The sequence below is a fragment of the Phascolarctos cinereus genome, unplaced genomic scaffold, assembly GCF_003287225.1.
Source record: "Phascolarctos cinereus isolate Bilbo 61053 unplaced genomic scaffold, phaCin_HiC Scaffold_9;HRSCAF=440, whole genome shotgun sequence".
Classification (NCBI taxonomy): domain Eukaryota; kingdom Metazoa; phylum Chordata; class Mammalia; order Diprotodontia; family Phascolarctidae; genus Phascolarctos; species Phascolarctos cinereus.
In genome coordinates, this window is record NW_027556402.1 from 80,407,596 (window position 1) to 80,422,731 (window position 15,136).

Below are 15,136 nucleotides of genomic sequence, written 5' to 3' on the forward strand. Positions count from 1 at the left end.
ATGTTTCTCTTTGAGTTTTCATTCTATTCCAGGCCACATAGTAGATAGAGTGCCCGGCTTGGAGTCAGGAAGACCTGAGTTAAAATCTAGCATCAGTCACTGACTAGCTGTATGACCCTGAGCAAATCATGTAACCTGTTTGCCTCAGTTTCCTCATCTGTAAAATGGGGATGATACTAGCACCTAATTTCCAGAGCTGTTTTGAGGATCAAATGAGATAATTGTAAAGTGTTAGCACAGTGCCTGGCATATAGCAAGCTTTATATAAATGATAGCTATTATTATTATTATTATTCTCATTATAATTGCCCACAAGGAGGGGTAAAGGCAACGTAGGATTAAAGGAATTCTCCCAGAATTCTCTGGACTGTCACTTTCTTATTGCCCTTAAGAGCCACCCCAGGTTCACAGATTAGGATCACAGATGTAGAGCTGAAAGGGAATTTACAGCTTATCTAGTCAAAGCCTCTCATTTTACAGATGAGGAAAGTGAGGCTTAGAAAAGAGAAGTTATTTACCCAAGATCACTCAGGTAGAGAGCCAGAATTTGAGCTTCCCGATTCAAATCTGTAACTCTTCACTATACTGTGTTAGAAAAAAAGTTAGTTCTACTTTCTCTACTTCACATTTTTAAAGTAACTTCTGCAGAAATGGTATCAAAGCATATTTACACTACACTAGACACAAGGCCTATTTTCAGCTAATTAACATGGTCCTGCACCTAGTGTTTACTTAAAAAAAAAGTTATAATTCCTGTTCTAACCCAAGTATTATCTTGACTTTACATGGTATCTTTCAAGGGGCTTTCAAGGCAGTTTACATGTTAACTAAACCTCAACTTCCTTGCAAAGAGAAATATGCAGGGATTTCCTGCATTTTGTAAAGTGGAAAATGAAGACAAAAGGTGATAGGGGTTGTCTAGTGAATCAATGAAACAGATCAATCTCAAATTCTAGATGGGTTTTTTTTTTCATTCCTGATTTACTTCCTTCTTCCACCAAATTATGCCTCCCCTCCTAAGCTTAAAGCCATACAAACATTCCTTACAACTCTTCAGGCTTTTTTTAAATGAATGATCAATTCCTAGTAACATCTTAAAAGTCTGGATCAACAGTTCAAAAGTACTAGCGTGCCTTTTCTGTACCAGATTCACTCTAAAATAGAATGAAGAGGTAAGGTGGCATGACCAGGGTTAAAGAAAAAACAAATATTTCCAGGGCTGAAATTGTGTTGTTAGGCACAAGCTCAGAGGGGTTAAGTTTTCTTAAAAGTTAATTTTTTTTCTTATGTAATCTTTTCTCTCTCTTCTATCAGAGCTTACTATAGTGCCTGGCACACAGCAGACACTTAATAAATGCTGATTGATTCTTATTCCTCAAGTAATTTAAGGTGCATTTTGTGTTTCTTTTCTATTCCCTGGAGAGGTCTAGCAATTGCTGGCTATTGATTATGCCAACAAACTTTTCTAAGAATGTAATTTTCTTCTCTAAATTAAGATGAGGAAAAAGAAACTAAAATGTGGAACATTTAACATCATTTAATGAACTACCATCATATCTTGTACCAAGTAACACATGAATCGAGAAATCAATAACAGACTCTTAATGAAACTGATACGCAGATGCATGACACAGTAGAAAGAGCCTTGGCTTTGTTACTATCCCATCCTTGACACTCTCTGGGTGACCTTGGGAAAGTCACAAACTCCCTGGGTTTCAGTTAACTCACTTGTAAAAGGAGAGGGTTGGTCCAGATGGTTTCTGAGATCCCTTCCTGCTCTAGATTATGGGATTTTGTGCTAATTCTATGACTTTTCCCCTTTCCAAGTTCATTATAATTTTTTTTAACCCTTAATAGGAACCAGAAAAAAATCAATAGGGAAAAGTGAAGCCCTGGAAGGAAGGAGGGTTCTTAATTTCTTCAAGCTAAGCTACTTCCAACCATTAAGAGATGCCACCATAATGGCATGTCTGGATTTAGCTTGTTTAATTTTCCTGGATTCCCAAACAACTGTAGTTGTGGCTTAGGACCACTGATGCCTTTAAGAACAGGCTACTGCCTTCTAATAACCACCTAGAAAGTCTTGGAATTGGGTAATGACATTAAATTCTAGAAGGTCCTTTAGGTTCCTAAGCAGAGGTGAAGCAACTATTATAATTCAAAGTTAACAAAATCTCTTGAGGAAATTAAAGACCTAACCAGGAAAGAATGTTAAGACACTGAAGTTACTGGTCACTATCTCACATTTAAAAAAAGTAGTGTACCTAATAGAGTGTTGGGCCTGGAGTCAGGAAGATCTGAGTTCAAATGTGGTCTCAGATACTATCTGTGTGACACTGTACAAGTCATTTAACTTCTGCCTCAGTTTCCTTAATTGTAAAATGAGGATAATAATAGCTCCCAACTCCTAGGATCGTTGTGAGCACCAAATGAAATAATATTTGTAAAGTGCCTGGCATACAGTAAGTGCTTAATAACTGCTGTCATACTTCCTTCCTCCCTTTCTTCCTCTGTTCCTCTCTTCTTTTCCCTTCCCTTCCTTCTCTCCTTCCTACGGCAAAACTGGTGTTTGAAAAGAGGATAGAACGGTGGGTTTAAAAACTTAAGAAAGGCAGGCATGGCAAAGAGAATAGAGAGCAGAATGTGGAAACTGGGGTGACTCCAGGTAAGCCGTTAGGTAACTCTCCAAGATTCTTATTTGCAGAACAATTTTGGATCTGCACTGGTGGAGAGTTTTCCCACTATATTCCCCTGCCAGGACTGGAGGGTTGTACCAAGGAAAGTGCAGGCCTGGGCTCCAAACAACAAGCTCACTTCAAAGCATGGTCATTTTAAGTCTTTCTGATGCCCCAGTTTAAATGGGGATATTTAAAATTATTCTTGGGTAAATGTATTTATAAATGAAGGAAAGGGTTTCTACAGGTTCATTCTCTAAGCTTACCTCATAAATATCAGACATTATATCAGTCTGGTATGATCTCCCCTAAAAAATACCAGTGGGATAAAATGGCAGCACTTAGGACAAACTGACATAATGAACTGAGCCCTGAGAAGCTGATTGCTTTTAAACAAGAGGAAAAAATCAAACAAACAAAAAGAGAAGAAAAGTGTTTGTTACCTGTCCTTAGATATAGGAGCTATAAGTGGTGCATACCAGTTTACTCCCACCTCACAATGGGCATCAAGGTATATAAGAACCTTCAAAAAGAAACAGGCAGGGTGATAGAACACAAATTACTTCTGCATGTGTACCACATCACACATCATGTAAAGACAGAGATAGCATTACTTTAAATTGGGATACATGAGATGTCTGTTTAAATCAGTATTCCTCGTTTGAATAAAAGATCATTTAATCAACAACAATCTACTTGGACGAGCACAATATATAGTTTTCATCAAATGCTTTAACACTTCTAACCCCAAAAGATCTCTGAGCTATGTGAGGGGGTCTTCAGTGGAGATGAAGCTATACATGAAATTTCTCCTACCTGTCCAAGTTTGGCCTTGTGGGCTCCAATACTTCGAGCCTGAATTAAACCTTCTCGCCTCTCATTTCGAAATACCTTCACCAGGCCATTCCACTGCTTAATGTACTCATCTAGTCTGTCTTTTAAGTGTGCTGTGAAAAAATGGGGGAAAAAAATACACAAATATTGTTGGTTAGGTTTGTTTTCATGTTCATCCCAACACCGTTTCCCCAGGAAATGTGGATAGGCCATAGGAAACTCAGCTAAATAATCGAACTATAGCTACACAGCTTTGATGAAGACTGTTCATACTGTAAGAAAATCCAGGTTATATTGCCTGCAGTATTGATTTAAAAGGAAGACAATAAAAACAGAAGTGCATCTATTTGGTTACACCTCAGCTTAGTATGCATTATTTAGTTTTCTTAACAAAAGTAAAAAATAAGCATAAGGCTAATAAACATTAAAAGGATCATGATTATTATACTTAATTTTTGCCAGTTTAGACTTTCAGCTGGAGTTAAATTCCATAAGCTTTAGAGAATACACATAGTTTGCTTTGGACAGAAACATCAGCTCAACATTTTTCAGGATGAATATTATCTGAAAATATTATATCCATTCATTTAAATATGACTATAGTGTAGGCCATTTATGCATTACTTTCTGGACTCTCTGATCTTTCTTTTTATTAGGAGAATTTAATCCGTTCACATTTATAGATATAATTGTTAAGTTTATGCTTTCTTCCATTGAACTCTTATATTTCTTCTCTCTTCTCTCCTCTGTCATCTTAATCTGATCCTGGGCGGATTACTTCTTGGTTTCTGTTTTGTTTTTTTTTTTTTTGGTGAGGCAATTGGAGTTAAGTGACTTGCCCAGAGTCATACAGCTAGTGAGTGTTACGTGTCTGAGGCCGGATTTGAACTCAGGTCCTCCTGAATCCAGGGCTGGTGCTCTATCCACTGTGACACCTAGCTGCCCCTGATTACTTTTTTCAAAAGCATACTGTTTATAGTTATCTGTAACATGAGATCATACAAAGGGGTCCCTGGCCAAGAAAGAGAAAGTAAAAGTGAAGGTGTATCACTTCCTTTGTACTACAAATGTTGGAACATCTACAGCCTTCATTTGGTGGAGGAATTTTAGCATGCTGCAACAAGTTTGATCACATTATGCCAATGTTTCCATCACGACTTCCTTCTGCATGAAAACAGGTTTTGTTTATATCCCTAAACACACATGTGATTGGCTGACTGTAGGCAAAACTGGTTTCTGGAAGCTTTCATAATAGCTGGCTTGTAGACACACAAAAATGAGGCCCAGTTTTGAAAGAGTCTAAAAATTGGTCCGTAAATATACTACAACCAAAAAAAAAAAAAAGAAAAGAAAAAAAAACCAAACAAAAAACCAAACACAGCTACTTTGAGATAAGAGCTGGTTGTTTAAATGAGCAAATCAATCTGGGCATACATAACAGTCACTTGGCTCATCTTCAGAAAGCCTGCTAGACAGATGCCCATACATAGGTATTCACACTAAAAAAGTTAAAGATTTCCATTAATATATGGGTTAGTTATAATAATCATTTAATGAGGATAAATAAAAAAATTCTAGCATTGATTTCCCCCCCCCCGAGGAAATCTGGGGCATTTCCCTATCTAGTAAGGGTTTGTCTTTTTAAAATCAGTGACTTTATTAATGAAATTGCTTTCTAACCCAGCACAAGAAATAATTTATTGTTTTTATGTCCTTCCTCAGATCCCTTAGTTGTTTTGATAAATAACTAATGTAAAACTAATCTTTATTGCCAGGAACAAAGCTTGGGGGGAGAGGGGGTCTGTTCTTCAAATTCTAAGGTTAGGCTACCCACGGCCCAGGATACAACATGAGCTGTGGAGTCTAATGATCGCTAAGCCACAATCCAATTAAAAAATAAAACACACACAAAAACAACCAAACAACAACAATAAAAAATTCCTGCTGATTTGAGACCTACTATGTATAGCAGTTGAATATCAGTTTGGAAGGATGCCTCCAATGGAATGCCCCAGAAATCGGTGCTGTTTAACGTTTTAATCAATGACTTGGATAAAGGCATAAAGCACATACTTGTAAAATGTGTAGATGACACAAAACTGGGAGGTTTAGTGAATATACTAGATGATAGAGTTAGGATCCCAAATGACCTTGAAATTTAATATAATTGTGTTTTACACTTGGGTTAAAACAACAAATAACCACCACCACCACCACCACCACCAGGCTTCAGAAGTGCAAAATGGCTGACACGATTAGACAACCATTGGTCTGGAAAGGGATCTGGAGGTTCTGGTAAACAATGGTGTGAGGACGCGGTCTTAACCACTGTAAGAATAAGGAGGTGATAATCCCATTTTACTCTGCTCTGGTTACTCTACACGTGGGCTCTAGGTGGTACTTTTCAGAGAGACACTGATAACCTGGAGAGCATTCAGAGGAAGGCAACCAGAACGATGAAGTAACTCAGGTTTCTGCCATATGGGGCCTGGAAGATTAAGTGAAAGAACTGGGGATGTTTAACGTGGATAAAGTTAAGACTCAAGAAATATAATGGTCATCTTCAGGAATCTGAAGGGTTGTTTTATGGAAGAAGGATTAAACTTATTCTTTTTTGGTCCCAGATAGAAGATACAGGTGAAAGTTGTAAAGAGATACATTTAGTAAGGGGAAAGCTCCTCATATTTATAATGAATGGAGTGGGCTGTCTTGGGAGAGAGCAGGTTTTATTTTACCAGAGCTCTTCAAGTAAAAGCCTGGGGATCACTTGGGATCCCCAAATTTAGTGCTGCCAGGGACCTCAGGGTCACCCAGACCAACCCTATGATTCGACAGATAAGGAAACAGGAAGTCCAGAGAGATAAAATGTTTTGGTCACAGAGACAGGCAGAGAGCAAGGATTCGAACCTAGATTTTACAACTTAAAATTCAGGGCTCTTAACGCTTCTTATGTAAAACATGGTATAAAATGGATTCTTTTTCTATTATGGGTTAGACCAGAAGGCTGTTAGAGCAGATAGGTGGCCCAGTGGACGGAGAGCCAGTCCTGGAATCAAGAAGACTCATCTTCCTGAGTTCAAATACAGCCTCAACAGTACTAGCTGTGTGACCATGGGCAAGTCACTTAACCCTATTTGCCTCAGTTTTCTCATTTGTAAAATGAGCTGGAGAAGGAAATGGCAAAACCACTCCAGTATTTTTGCAAGAAAACCACAAATGGAGTCAGGAAGAGTTGGACACAACTGAAATGACTGAAAAGCCTTTCAACTCTGAAATTCTGTGATTCTATGACCTAGAGATAAATAGATGGAGAGATGAGGACACTACAAGTGGAATAAACAGAACTCAAAAAAGGGAAAGCATTGAGGGATGGATATAGAGGGATGGTCTGGAAAGAAAAGTATATTACAGGAAGGATGCTTACCCCTTATCCTGGTCCCATGAGTACAAGGGAGTATATGTGTGTGTGTGGGGGGGCAGGGTTGGTTGTGGGTAGGGAAGGAGTGGCCACCAATGGAGTGGATTTTCCAGGGATGTAGCATCCTCAGGGGAAATCCAAGTTTCTCTTAAATAAAGGAACTAGGATGCTGATCAAAATGTTTAAGGAGAAGCATGGGTTCCAAAGATCAATACATGGTCCATAACTCTTCTAGTGAGGACATCCTATTATTTCCATCTTCCAAAGTAGAATTGAGAAGAGTCTGTTCATCTTTAAGGATTTCAGTTTACTTCTTTATAATGTAGGCTCATCATCCTTCCTCCCAGAAGCTTTATATTTGGAAATGCTTTGACCTTTGAAGGAAAACTCAAGTAAAAAGGGCTATTTTCTGAATTTAAAAATGGAGACCAAAAGCAACCTTTCATTCAAACCTGATAAATCAAGTACTGTGTAATTAATAGACATATGACTTTCAGCTTTTAAAGTATTTTGTAATAAAAAAAATGAACTTAAGATCTTGTGTTCTTCAGGTGAGAATCAAAACAGAAATATGTCAAGATTTGCCAAAAAGTTGGTTCTGAGTACTTTGAACTACAGGTACTCTACGCCACATTCAAAGATAAACCTTCAAATTATGGGGTAGGGGCCAGGCCTGTGACTTCATTGGTTTAAGAGGTATTCCAGATGAGGAAACTCCATCTACCCAGGTAGGCTGGCATCTTCTTTACAATTTATAGTCTTCGAATCTCATTGAGAGGTTCAAATGACTTGTCTAAGATCACACAGTCAGTGGTAGGGCTTGAACCCAGGTCTTCTTAGCTTCAAAGTCTGTTCTTTACCCACTAGGCCATGTTGCCTCTCAAGTACATTCTAAAAACACTAAATTAAAAATATTTCAAGAAACAAAAAGATTAATTATAAAACCTTATACTTGAAATAGGAGGAAAAACAAACCCTGCAAACTACTGTTCTCCTTTTCCTTGGAGGTCTTTGTTTCTGGATAGCAAATCTTTTAATGTTTTTTCATTTTCCTTTTAGGATGCTCCTTTTTCCTAAGTGTATTTATTAACAAAGGGGACTTGCCAAATCTTTATGGCCTGAAAAGTGGTACTTCTAGTTTTATTGCCATTTTTGTGGACTCTGATTTTTAAAAAAAATTCTTTAAATAATCTTTAAACACATTGTCCAAGAACAATTATTTTCTAGGGCAGTGATTCTTCCTCTTACTGAGGATGCCTTGCTAATTACAAATTATAATATTTTAAATTAAATGCACTTGCTGCTACTGCATTTAAAAAAAGTACAGTAGGTTCTAACACACAGATTTCAAAAACTGAGAATCAGTTGTACAAAGAAAGGGAGAGGAAGGAAGTGGGCAGGTTATGTTTCTATTTCCTTCTGTTAGTGGTACCACATGAGTAAAAGATCAGGGTTGTGATTGCTACTTTACAAAGATACTAGAGGCTGTGCAAGCCCCTAACCAAATGGTTGCCCTTGTTGTGGGAGTGGTTAAATTCAAATGTTGGAGAAAAGTGTTGTCAAGCCTAATAAGACTTGAGGTTAGGATTAAGATTTGTCTAAAATGTGTTCCAAACACCTAGCAACTGCTCAATACATTAGGCACCTACAGCCTGTTTGTCTATATTTACTAATTATATTTTCATACCCTATACAATTTGACCAATGTTTTTAGATTTTGTCACATGGCACCACTATTTCTGGGCAGGGAAAAAAGAAATCTAACTACAAACTAGCTTGCTCAGTATTTTCCCCAAAATGCATTCAATGAGAAGAGACAAACTATTGTGATGCTGCTGAGTGGGCTGACTACTTGGCCAATTTCCAGAGTCCCACTTAACACTTCAGTGACAAAGGAAAAAAAAAATCATAAATATGAGTCTGGGTTTATTTAGGGTCCAGGTTGGTTTTGTTTGGTTTTGACTTGGAACTCTGTCTCATTCTATATTTTTGGCATTTGGAATGTACATGCAGTTTAACACTTGAGAACAGCTGTTGGCAGAAAAAAATGTTCCTATCAAAAAAATCTAGAAAATCATTACATCAATATCTTTTTTTATAAAAATGTTCAAAGATTAACCAATGTTTGTTCTTAGAAATGGCTCCTGAGTAAGATGTCATAAAAGACAACAGATATTTTTATTTTATTCAAATGCTTAAATCAAGTTTAGAACAAAATGAGTTTTAAGAGCAGCTTCTCATACACATAAACTAGAAATTCATTTCCCCTGTCAAAGTCAATATTGATAGCGTCAATGAAGTGCCAAACTCCAAGGCAGAGAAACAGGTCATGATCTCTGTTTTTGGCAATTATGGATGGATTCAGCATGCCATCACAATACACCTGAGACGGTAGCGTTTTTAAGCTGTTCAATAAATTTCCTTTATTATTAATGTCTTATAGAATCTAAGGCCAAAAAATTGAGGCAAATCTCTGTCCCTACCAAAAATAATTAGTCATTCAAAGACTTCTTAAATTGACCTACCTCAAATGACTCACTGTGACATAAACCGATAGTTTCCTTTAAAATCTCAAATTTTTTGACTTCATAAAACCCTTTTATCTTCTATTCTTGGAGAAACCCATAGCTTTGGAAAGCTAATACATTTCTAAGCTCTCATTTTCAATATTACTTGGACAATTAAGTTTTTTGAAGGGGGAAAATATAATGTTAATTCCACAATTCATTACCTTTATTACTAAAATCATCAATTAACACAATTTCTGCCAAATATTTCCTTGGTGTCCTTTTAATTACACTGTGAACCGTTCTCATGAGAGTTGACCATCCTTCATTATGGAAGACAATGACAACACTGGAAGTGAGCAGGTTTTCATCATAATGCCAATACTTGCATCTGTAAAAAGATTGTAATCGGGTTATTTAGAGGCATTCTATAGTTGTCAGTTATAGCTGTACAAACACAATATGCCTATTAGTTCCAATTTCACTAAGATCAAGTTTACTGGTGAGATTCTGTCCTATTCACAAGTCTATATACAATACTGAACGAACAAAACACAAACATTTCTGTTTTAATAGAAGAACAGGGAGGGAGGGAGGGAGAGGCAGACAGACAGAGAAAGACAGAGAGAGAGACAGAAAGAGAGAGAGAGAGAGACAGAGAGGCAGAGAGAGAGGAGAGGAGAGGAGAGGAGAGGAGAGACAGACACTCATGTGCATTATGGTCTAAAGTAAAACAAGTCATTCCAATTAGACTTCATTCCTAATCCAGTCAGCAGCGACTCTTGCTCCTTAAGGACCTCTAGATGGTGAATTCACTGAGGAAAGGGCTATTCAATGTCCTCAACTCATGATGCTTGAGAATGCTGTTATGATAATTTCTCAGTGCTTTTCCATATCCATCAGCATCATTTTATATAACCTGGGTTGAACTTCAATCATTATTTTGTTTTTCTGGTTCTGAACTTAAGCAAGAGGAGGGAGGGGGTTTATTGAGTCATATAGAGTGTGTGTTTAACTTGCTGTGAGGAAACCACTGTGCAACTGTGTTTAAAAAACTCTTCCGTTATGTTCAAATGTGGCTAAATGTTCAGAAAGATGAAAGGAAACTGGTTGCCTTGAACCAGGTTCAAAAACTGCTTGGGGTTGCTAGGTTGACTAAATGATCTTTAGCAATTCTAGATTACAGACAGGGAGTTTCAAATAAAAAGGGGGAGGGAATGAGTGGCACTCCCCCTGCCCAATTATAAGTTAACACCCATGGAGCTTGGTGCAGAATCAGAGATCTGCCTAGAATACCGATAAGGGGTCTTGAGCAGCAAGAAGCCATATTTCTTTTGTAGACACTGTGTAGGTAACCAGAGCTAGTGAAAGTTAGCAAGCACCTCTTGATGTCAAACTGGAGTTAAGAGCTTTTGGTTTAAAATTCTCCAATGTAGCAGGTTGAAGGAGTAAATAGACCTAAGTGCAGGTCCAAAGCAAGAGTTAAAAACTGGGTTAGCCTCATCACAGCTTGGGAACAGAAAGTTTAATGGAAGGAGGTTCTTACCTTCTTCCTAGGAATTGGGATTTCTTTTGCTCTTGCTTAAAAGTGTATTTTTTGGGGATGGGTTGGAATGGGAGGGTGAACTGTCAAAGCTTGATGAATAATAATTCAGATTGTGCTCACAGAATTGAATTATTTGTTTAGAAAAATATTCTCCTTGACCCCCCCTAGTATTTTTGACACTACTGACTACCATTTCCTCTTCCATAGCCTTTCTTTTGCTTCAGCGACACTCTCTCTTCTGACTCTTTTCCTATATATTTAGTTACTCCTTAGCATTCAGGATCCTTATCCATCACCTGCTTCCTTATCATCCCTTACCCACCATATCCAGTCAGTTTGTCAAATCTTATCAAGTCTAACTCTCCAAAATGTTTCTCATCCATATCCTTTCCCCCATTTTCTGGTCCAGGCCTTCATCATCTCCCACCTGTACTGCTAGTTTGTTTTTTTTTTTCCTTCCCAATTCAGTAATTTATTTGTTAAGGACCTACTATATGCAAATCACTTCTCATGCAAAAATCATTGGTAATATGGGAGAAAGCCTGCTTACCCTCACTGTTTTATTTTATTCTGTCTCTTTAAAAAAAGTTTTGTTGATGTGTTTTGTTTTCATATTACAAACATTTTCAGATTATCTCCAATCTGTCTGAGGGCTCTCTTGTGACAGAATAAGATGATTAAGTAAAAGTAATGATAATAACCTCTTCTGAAAGTTCATTTAACATTCCATACCCTCCATCTTTCTATTTTTGTTTTTTTTAATTAATAGAAATCTATTATGTGTCTCCTTCCCAATGAAATGACCATCCAGTATCTTGGAGGACCAATAATGAAACACATTATCCATCTCCTAGTGATGGGATTTAGGATGCAGGATGAGACACATATTTAAAACAAAGCCGGTAAGAAACACTTTGCTCTGTTTAACTATGCCTATTTGGCAAGAGAAAGAGACAGAGAGAGACAGAGAGAGGGAGGGAGGTGGAGAGAGAGAAGGAGATGGGGCAAAAAAGAAGGGAAGTGGAGGGGCAGAAGACAGAGACAGAGAGATTTCTTCACTGGAAATTCTGAAGTGAAAAATGTACTGTGGAAAAGAGGAAGGTAAAATAGAAAGAGGGAAAACAACAAATTGGGTGGGATCCGTTCTGGGGTTGCTGGGAACCCCGAAATGTTAGGGTACAAGGTGGAGTTGTCTGGAACTAATTCACACACTCAAACCATCTTCCAGTCAAGTGGCAAGGTTGATTGTAATGTCAACAGAATTGGGCAGGGTTCCTAGTGAACCTAAAGCTTAATGCGGTGAGACTCATGCTTATATACAAAAAGGACAGTGAAAGGATCTGGATGGGATTAAGGAGTGGTAAATGATTTGGGATGAGCCAAGTAAGACAGTGAAAGGAATGTCAAATAAACTAATTAGGTAATCTAGGTGGCTGGGGTGATCCAAGAGCCTTGGGTGGAGGTGCTGGTGATCTGGGCTGCTGAAATGTATGGGAAAATTCCTGGACTGGGTTGTATCATCAGTTGTATTTATAATTAAAAAAAACCCACTATCTACTATTAATCTAATGTCTATGGAAATTTTGTTAGGCTGGTGGTGGGAAAAGAATAAGCAAAAATTTTTATAATGAAGAAATCCTATAGGATCAAATAACAAAATGTGCTTTTAAAGCACAAAGCAGGGAATCAATCTACAAGCACGTAGCTCATTAATATATATCGTATGCCCAGCCCTGATAGGCATTAAAAGTATTATTGTGATTACTGAAAAATTAGTGAAAAGAAGTCAAGAGGAAATAAAAGAAACAAAGCCCATCTATGACAATCCAGTCACCACAGAGGAAAGCAAGCTGTGGCCATACCTTCCTGAACAATCTTCCTGAATAATCTCCGTTTTGCCCTATCCAAGATAAGTAACCATTGAGAAAAATGATTATTTTCTTATCATATTAGTAACCAATTTTATATACAGGACTCAAACATTCCCTTCAAGCTTTCTCATTCAAAACCCAGTCTCTCAAGGGCATTTCTGTCCTTGCCTAAAAATTCACCCCACCCAGACCATCTTTTCTAGGTAGAATGCTTACTGTGTAACTCACCATCGTTTAACTCTAATAGGACTGAGTAGAGAAGAGATTCTTTTGTATTGATTGCTGGAGCTGGAATGATCTAGGAATGCTGATAGGACCTAAGTCACATTCCCCCAGCCTTTCATCAGAAAAAGCCCACCTCTCATTATAATATTCATTCTCTCATTGACTGTTCCCAATTAGAGTTGATTTTTACCCTCAGGGACACCCCTTTCCAAAAGGTATTTAAACATTTTAGCAATCTCAATTTGGAGTCTTTGCTTATGAGAGAGACCACTGACCTCAATTTATTATTTGCTAGCCTAATTAATATATTCATTATTAATCATCCAGAAGCTCTGTCTCTAGACTTTTCATTTGTCTCACCACGATTCAGGTCCAATGCTCTCTAACTATTTAGAAGCTACCTCAGCAGGAGACTGGTTGGCTAGACAGTCAATAAACATTCATTAAGAACCTACTTTGTGTCAGGCACCAGTGCTGGGGATACAAAAAAAGGCAACAGACAGTCCCCGCCCTCAAGGAGCTCACAACCTAATGGAAGGCAAAACACAAAAAGAAGTTGAAGAAGGGATGTGTTTGGAAACTTCTGTTGAGTATAGTTGCTGAGAGTGGGCATTGGACAAGAATCACACAGGATGGAAAATAGAGGTTAAAAACTAAATGTTTATATAGGGAAAAAAATCATTTCTATCTACATTCTAGGCTGATTTATTTATATCTCACACTAAATGGTACTGAAATGAGTATTCCATATAATCCAAATGCCTGTTACTTGTTGAATGCACCTGTAGCTTATATATGTATATGTGTGTGTGTGTGTGTGTGTGTATATATGTGCATGTGTATATGTGCGTGTGTATATGTGTACGTGTGTGTACATATACATATGTGTGTATATATGTATATGTGTATATATAGTATGTGTGTATAAACATGTGTGTACATATACATATGTGTGTATGTAGATGTGTGTATGTGTGTATATATGTATATGTGTATGTGTATATATGTACATATATGTGTGTGTGTGTATATATATACATATATATATATATATATTTCCCCCTCCTGTTTCCTTCTCCTCACAAAACTTTCACCCCTCTTTTCCTTTATTACCATGTTCAAACATTCTTTGTATAGCATCTTAAAGCAACCTGGAGGAAAGCTGTTATCTAATTTGATCTATCTGGGTGGTCATTGGTGCGACTGACCTAAGCAGAATACAACAGCCTTTCCACACACTTCTCGTGCTCTGAAATCCCTGGTCTTTCCATAAATCCTCAATAAACAACATGCCCCCTGTGCTGGTGGTCCATGCTGTTCACTGCCTATCTCAAGGGAATTGCATTGACTCTTATGCCCAATTCATATGTTCTATTCAGTCATTCAGTCATGGCTGATTCTTTGTGACCCTATGGACCACAGCACCATAGCTCCAGACCCTTCTGTCCTCCACTATCTCTCAAAGTCTGTCCAGGTTCACACACAACCAGCCCCTTCTCATTTTCTGATCACATATAGGATGATAAATCTTAGAGCTAAAAAAGAGACCCTAGATGACCAGCCCCTCCCTTCACTTTACTGAGCAAACTAAAACCCCTGAAATGTTAAGTGACTAGCACAGGGGGTGGGGAAACTGTGGCCTGAGGCTACAAGTGGCCCTGCGACTGAATCCAAACTTCACAGAACAAGTTTGTTCTGTGAAGTTTGGAATCAGTCAAAGAGGACCTAGAAGGCCACATGTGGCCTGGAGGCCATAGGTTCCCCACCCCTAGAACAGACAGCAACTGACAGAGGTAGGATTTGAACCCAGATCATCTGACTCCAAACACAGGGCTGTGTCCATTGTATTCTGCCTTGTGGGCCACTTCTCAAGAGCAAGTCCTTGATGATAATACGCTACAACATATGCATACTCCCTATATGCTTTTCCACAATCCTTCCAGGTTTTTTGTAATTCTGACTCTTCTGAGGGAATTCTGATCCATGACTCAAAGCCATATTTCATAGACTGTTACATAAGAAATCAAAATAAACTAGAATTAAAACTGAATGGGTAGTGG

The 15,136-nt window shown here is 37.9% G+C and overlaps 1 protein-coding gene across 1 annotated transcript in view; it reads right to left on the bottom strand.

The window, feature by feature from the left end:
- Positions 1–15,136, bottom strand: part of GALNT7 (polypeptide N-acetylgalactosaminyltransferase 7) — a 195,179-nt gene that overhangs the window by 27,106 nt on the left and 152,937 nt on the right. Inside the window, 3 exon segments of the mRNA XM_078148485.1 lie at positions 3,119–3,198; positions 3,492–3,622; positions 9,659–9,825. Of these exon segments, the coding sequence (XP_078004611.1) occupies positions 3,119–3,198; positions 3,492–3,622; positions 9,659–9,825 (378 nt within the window).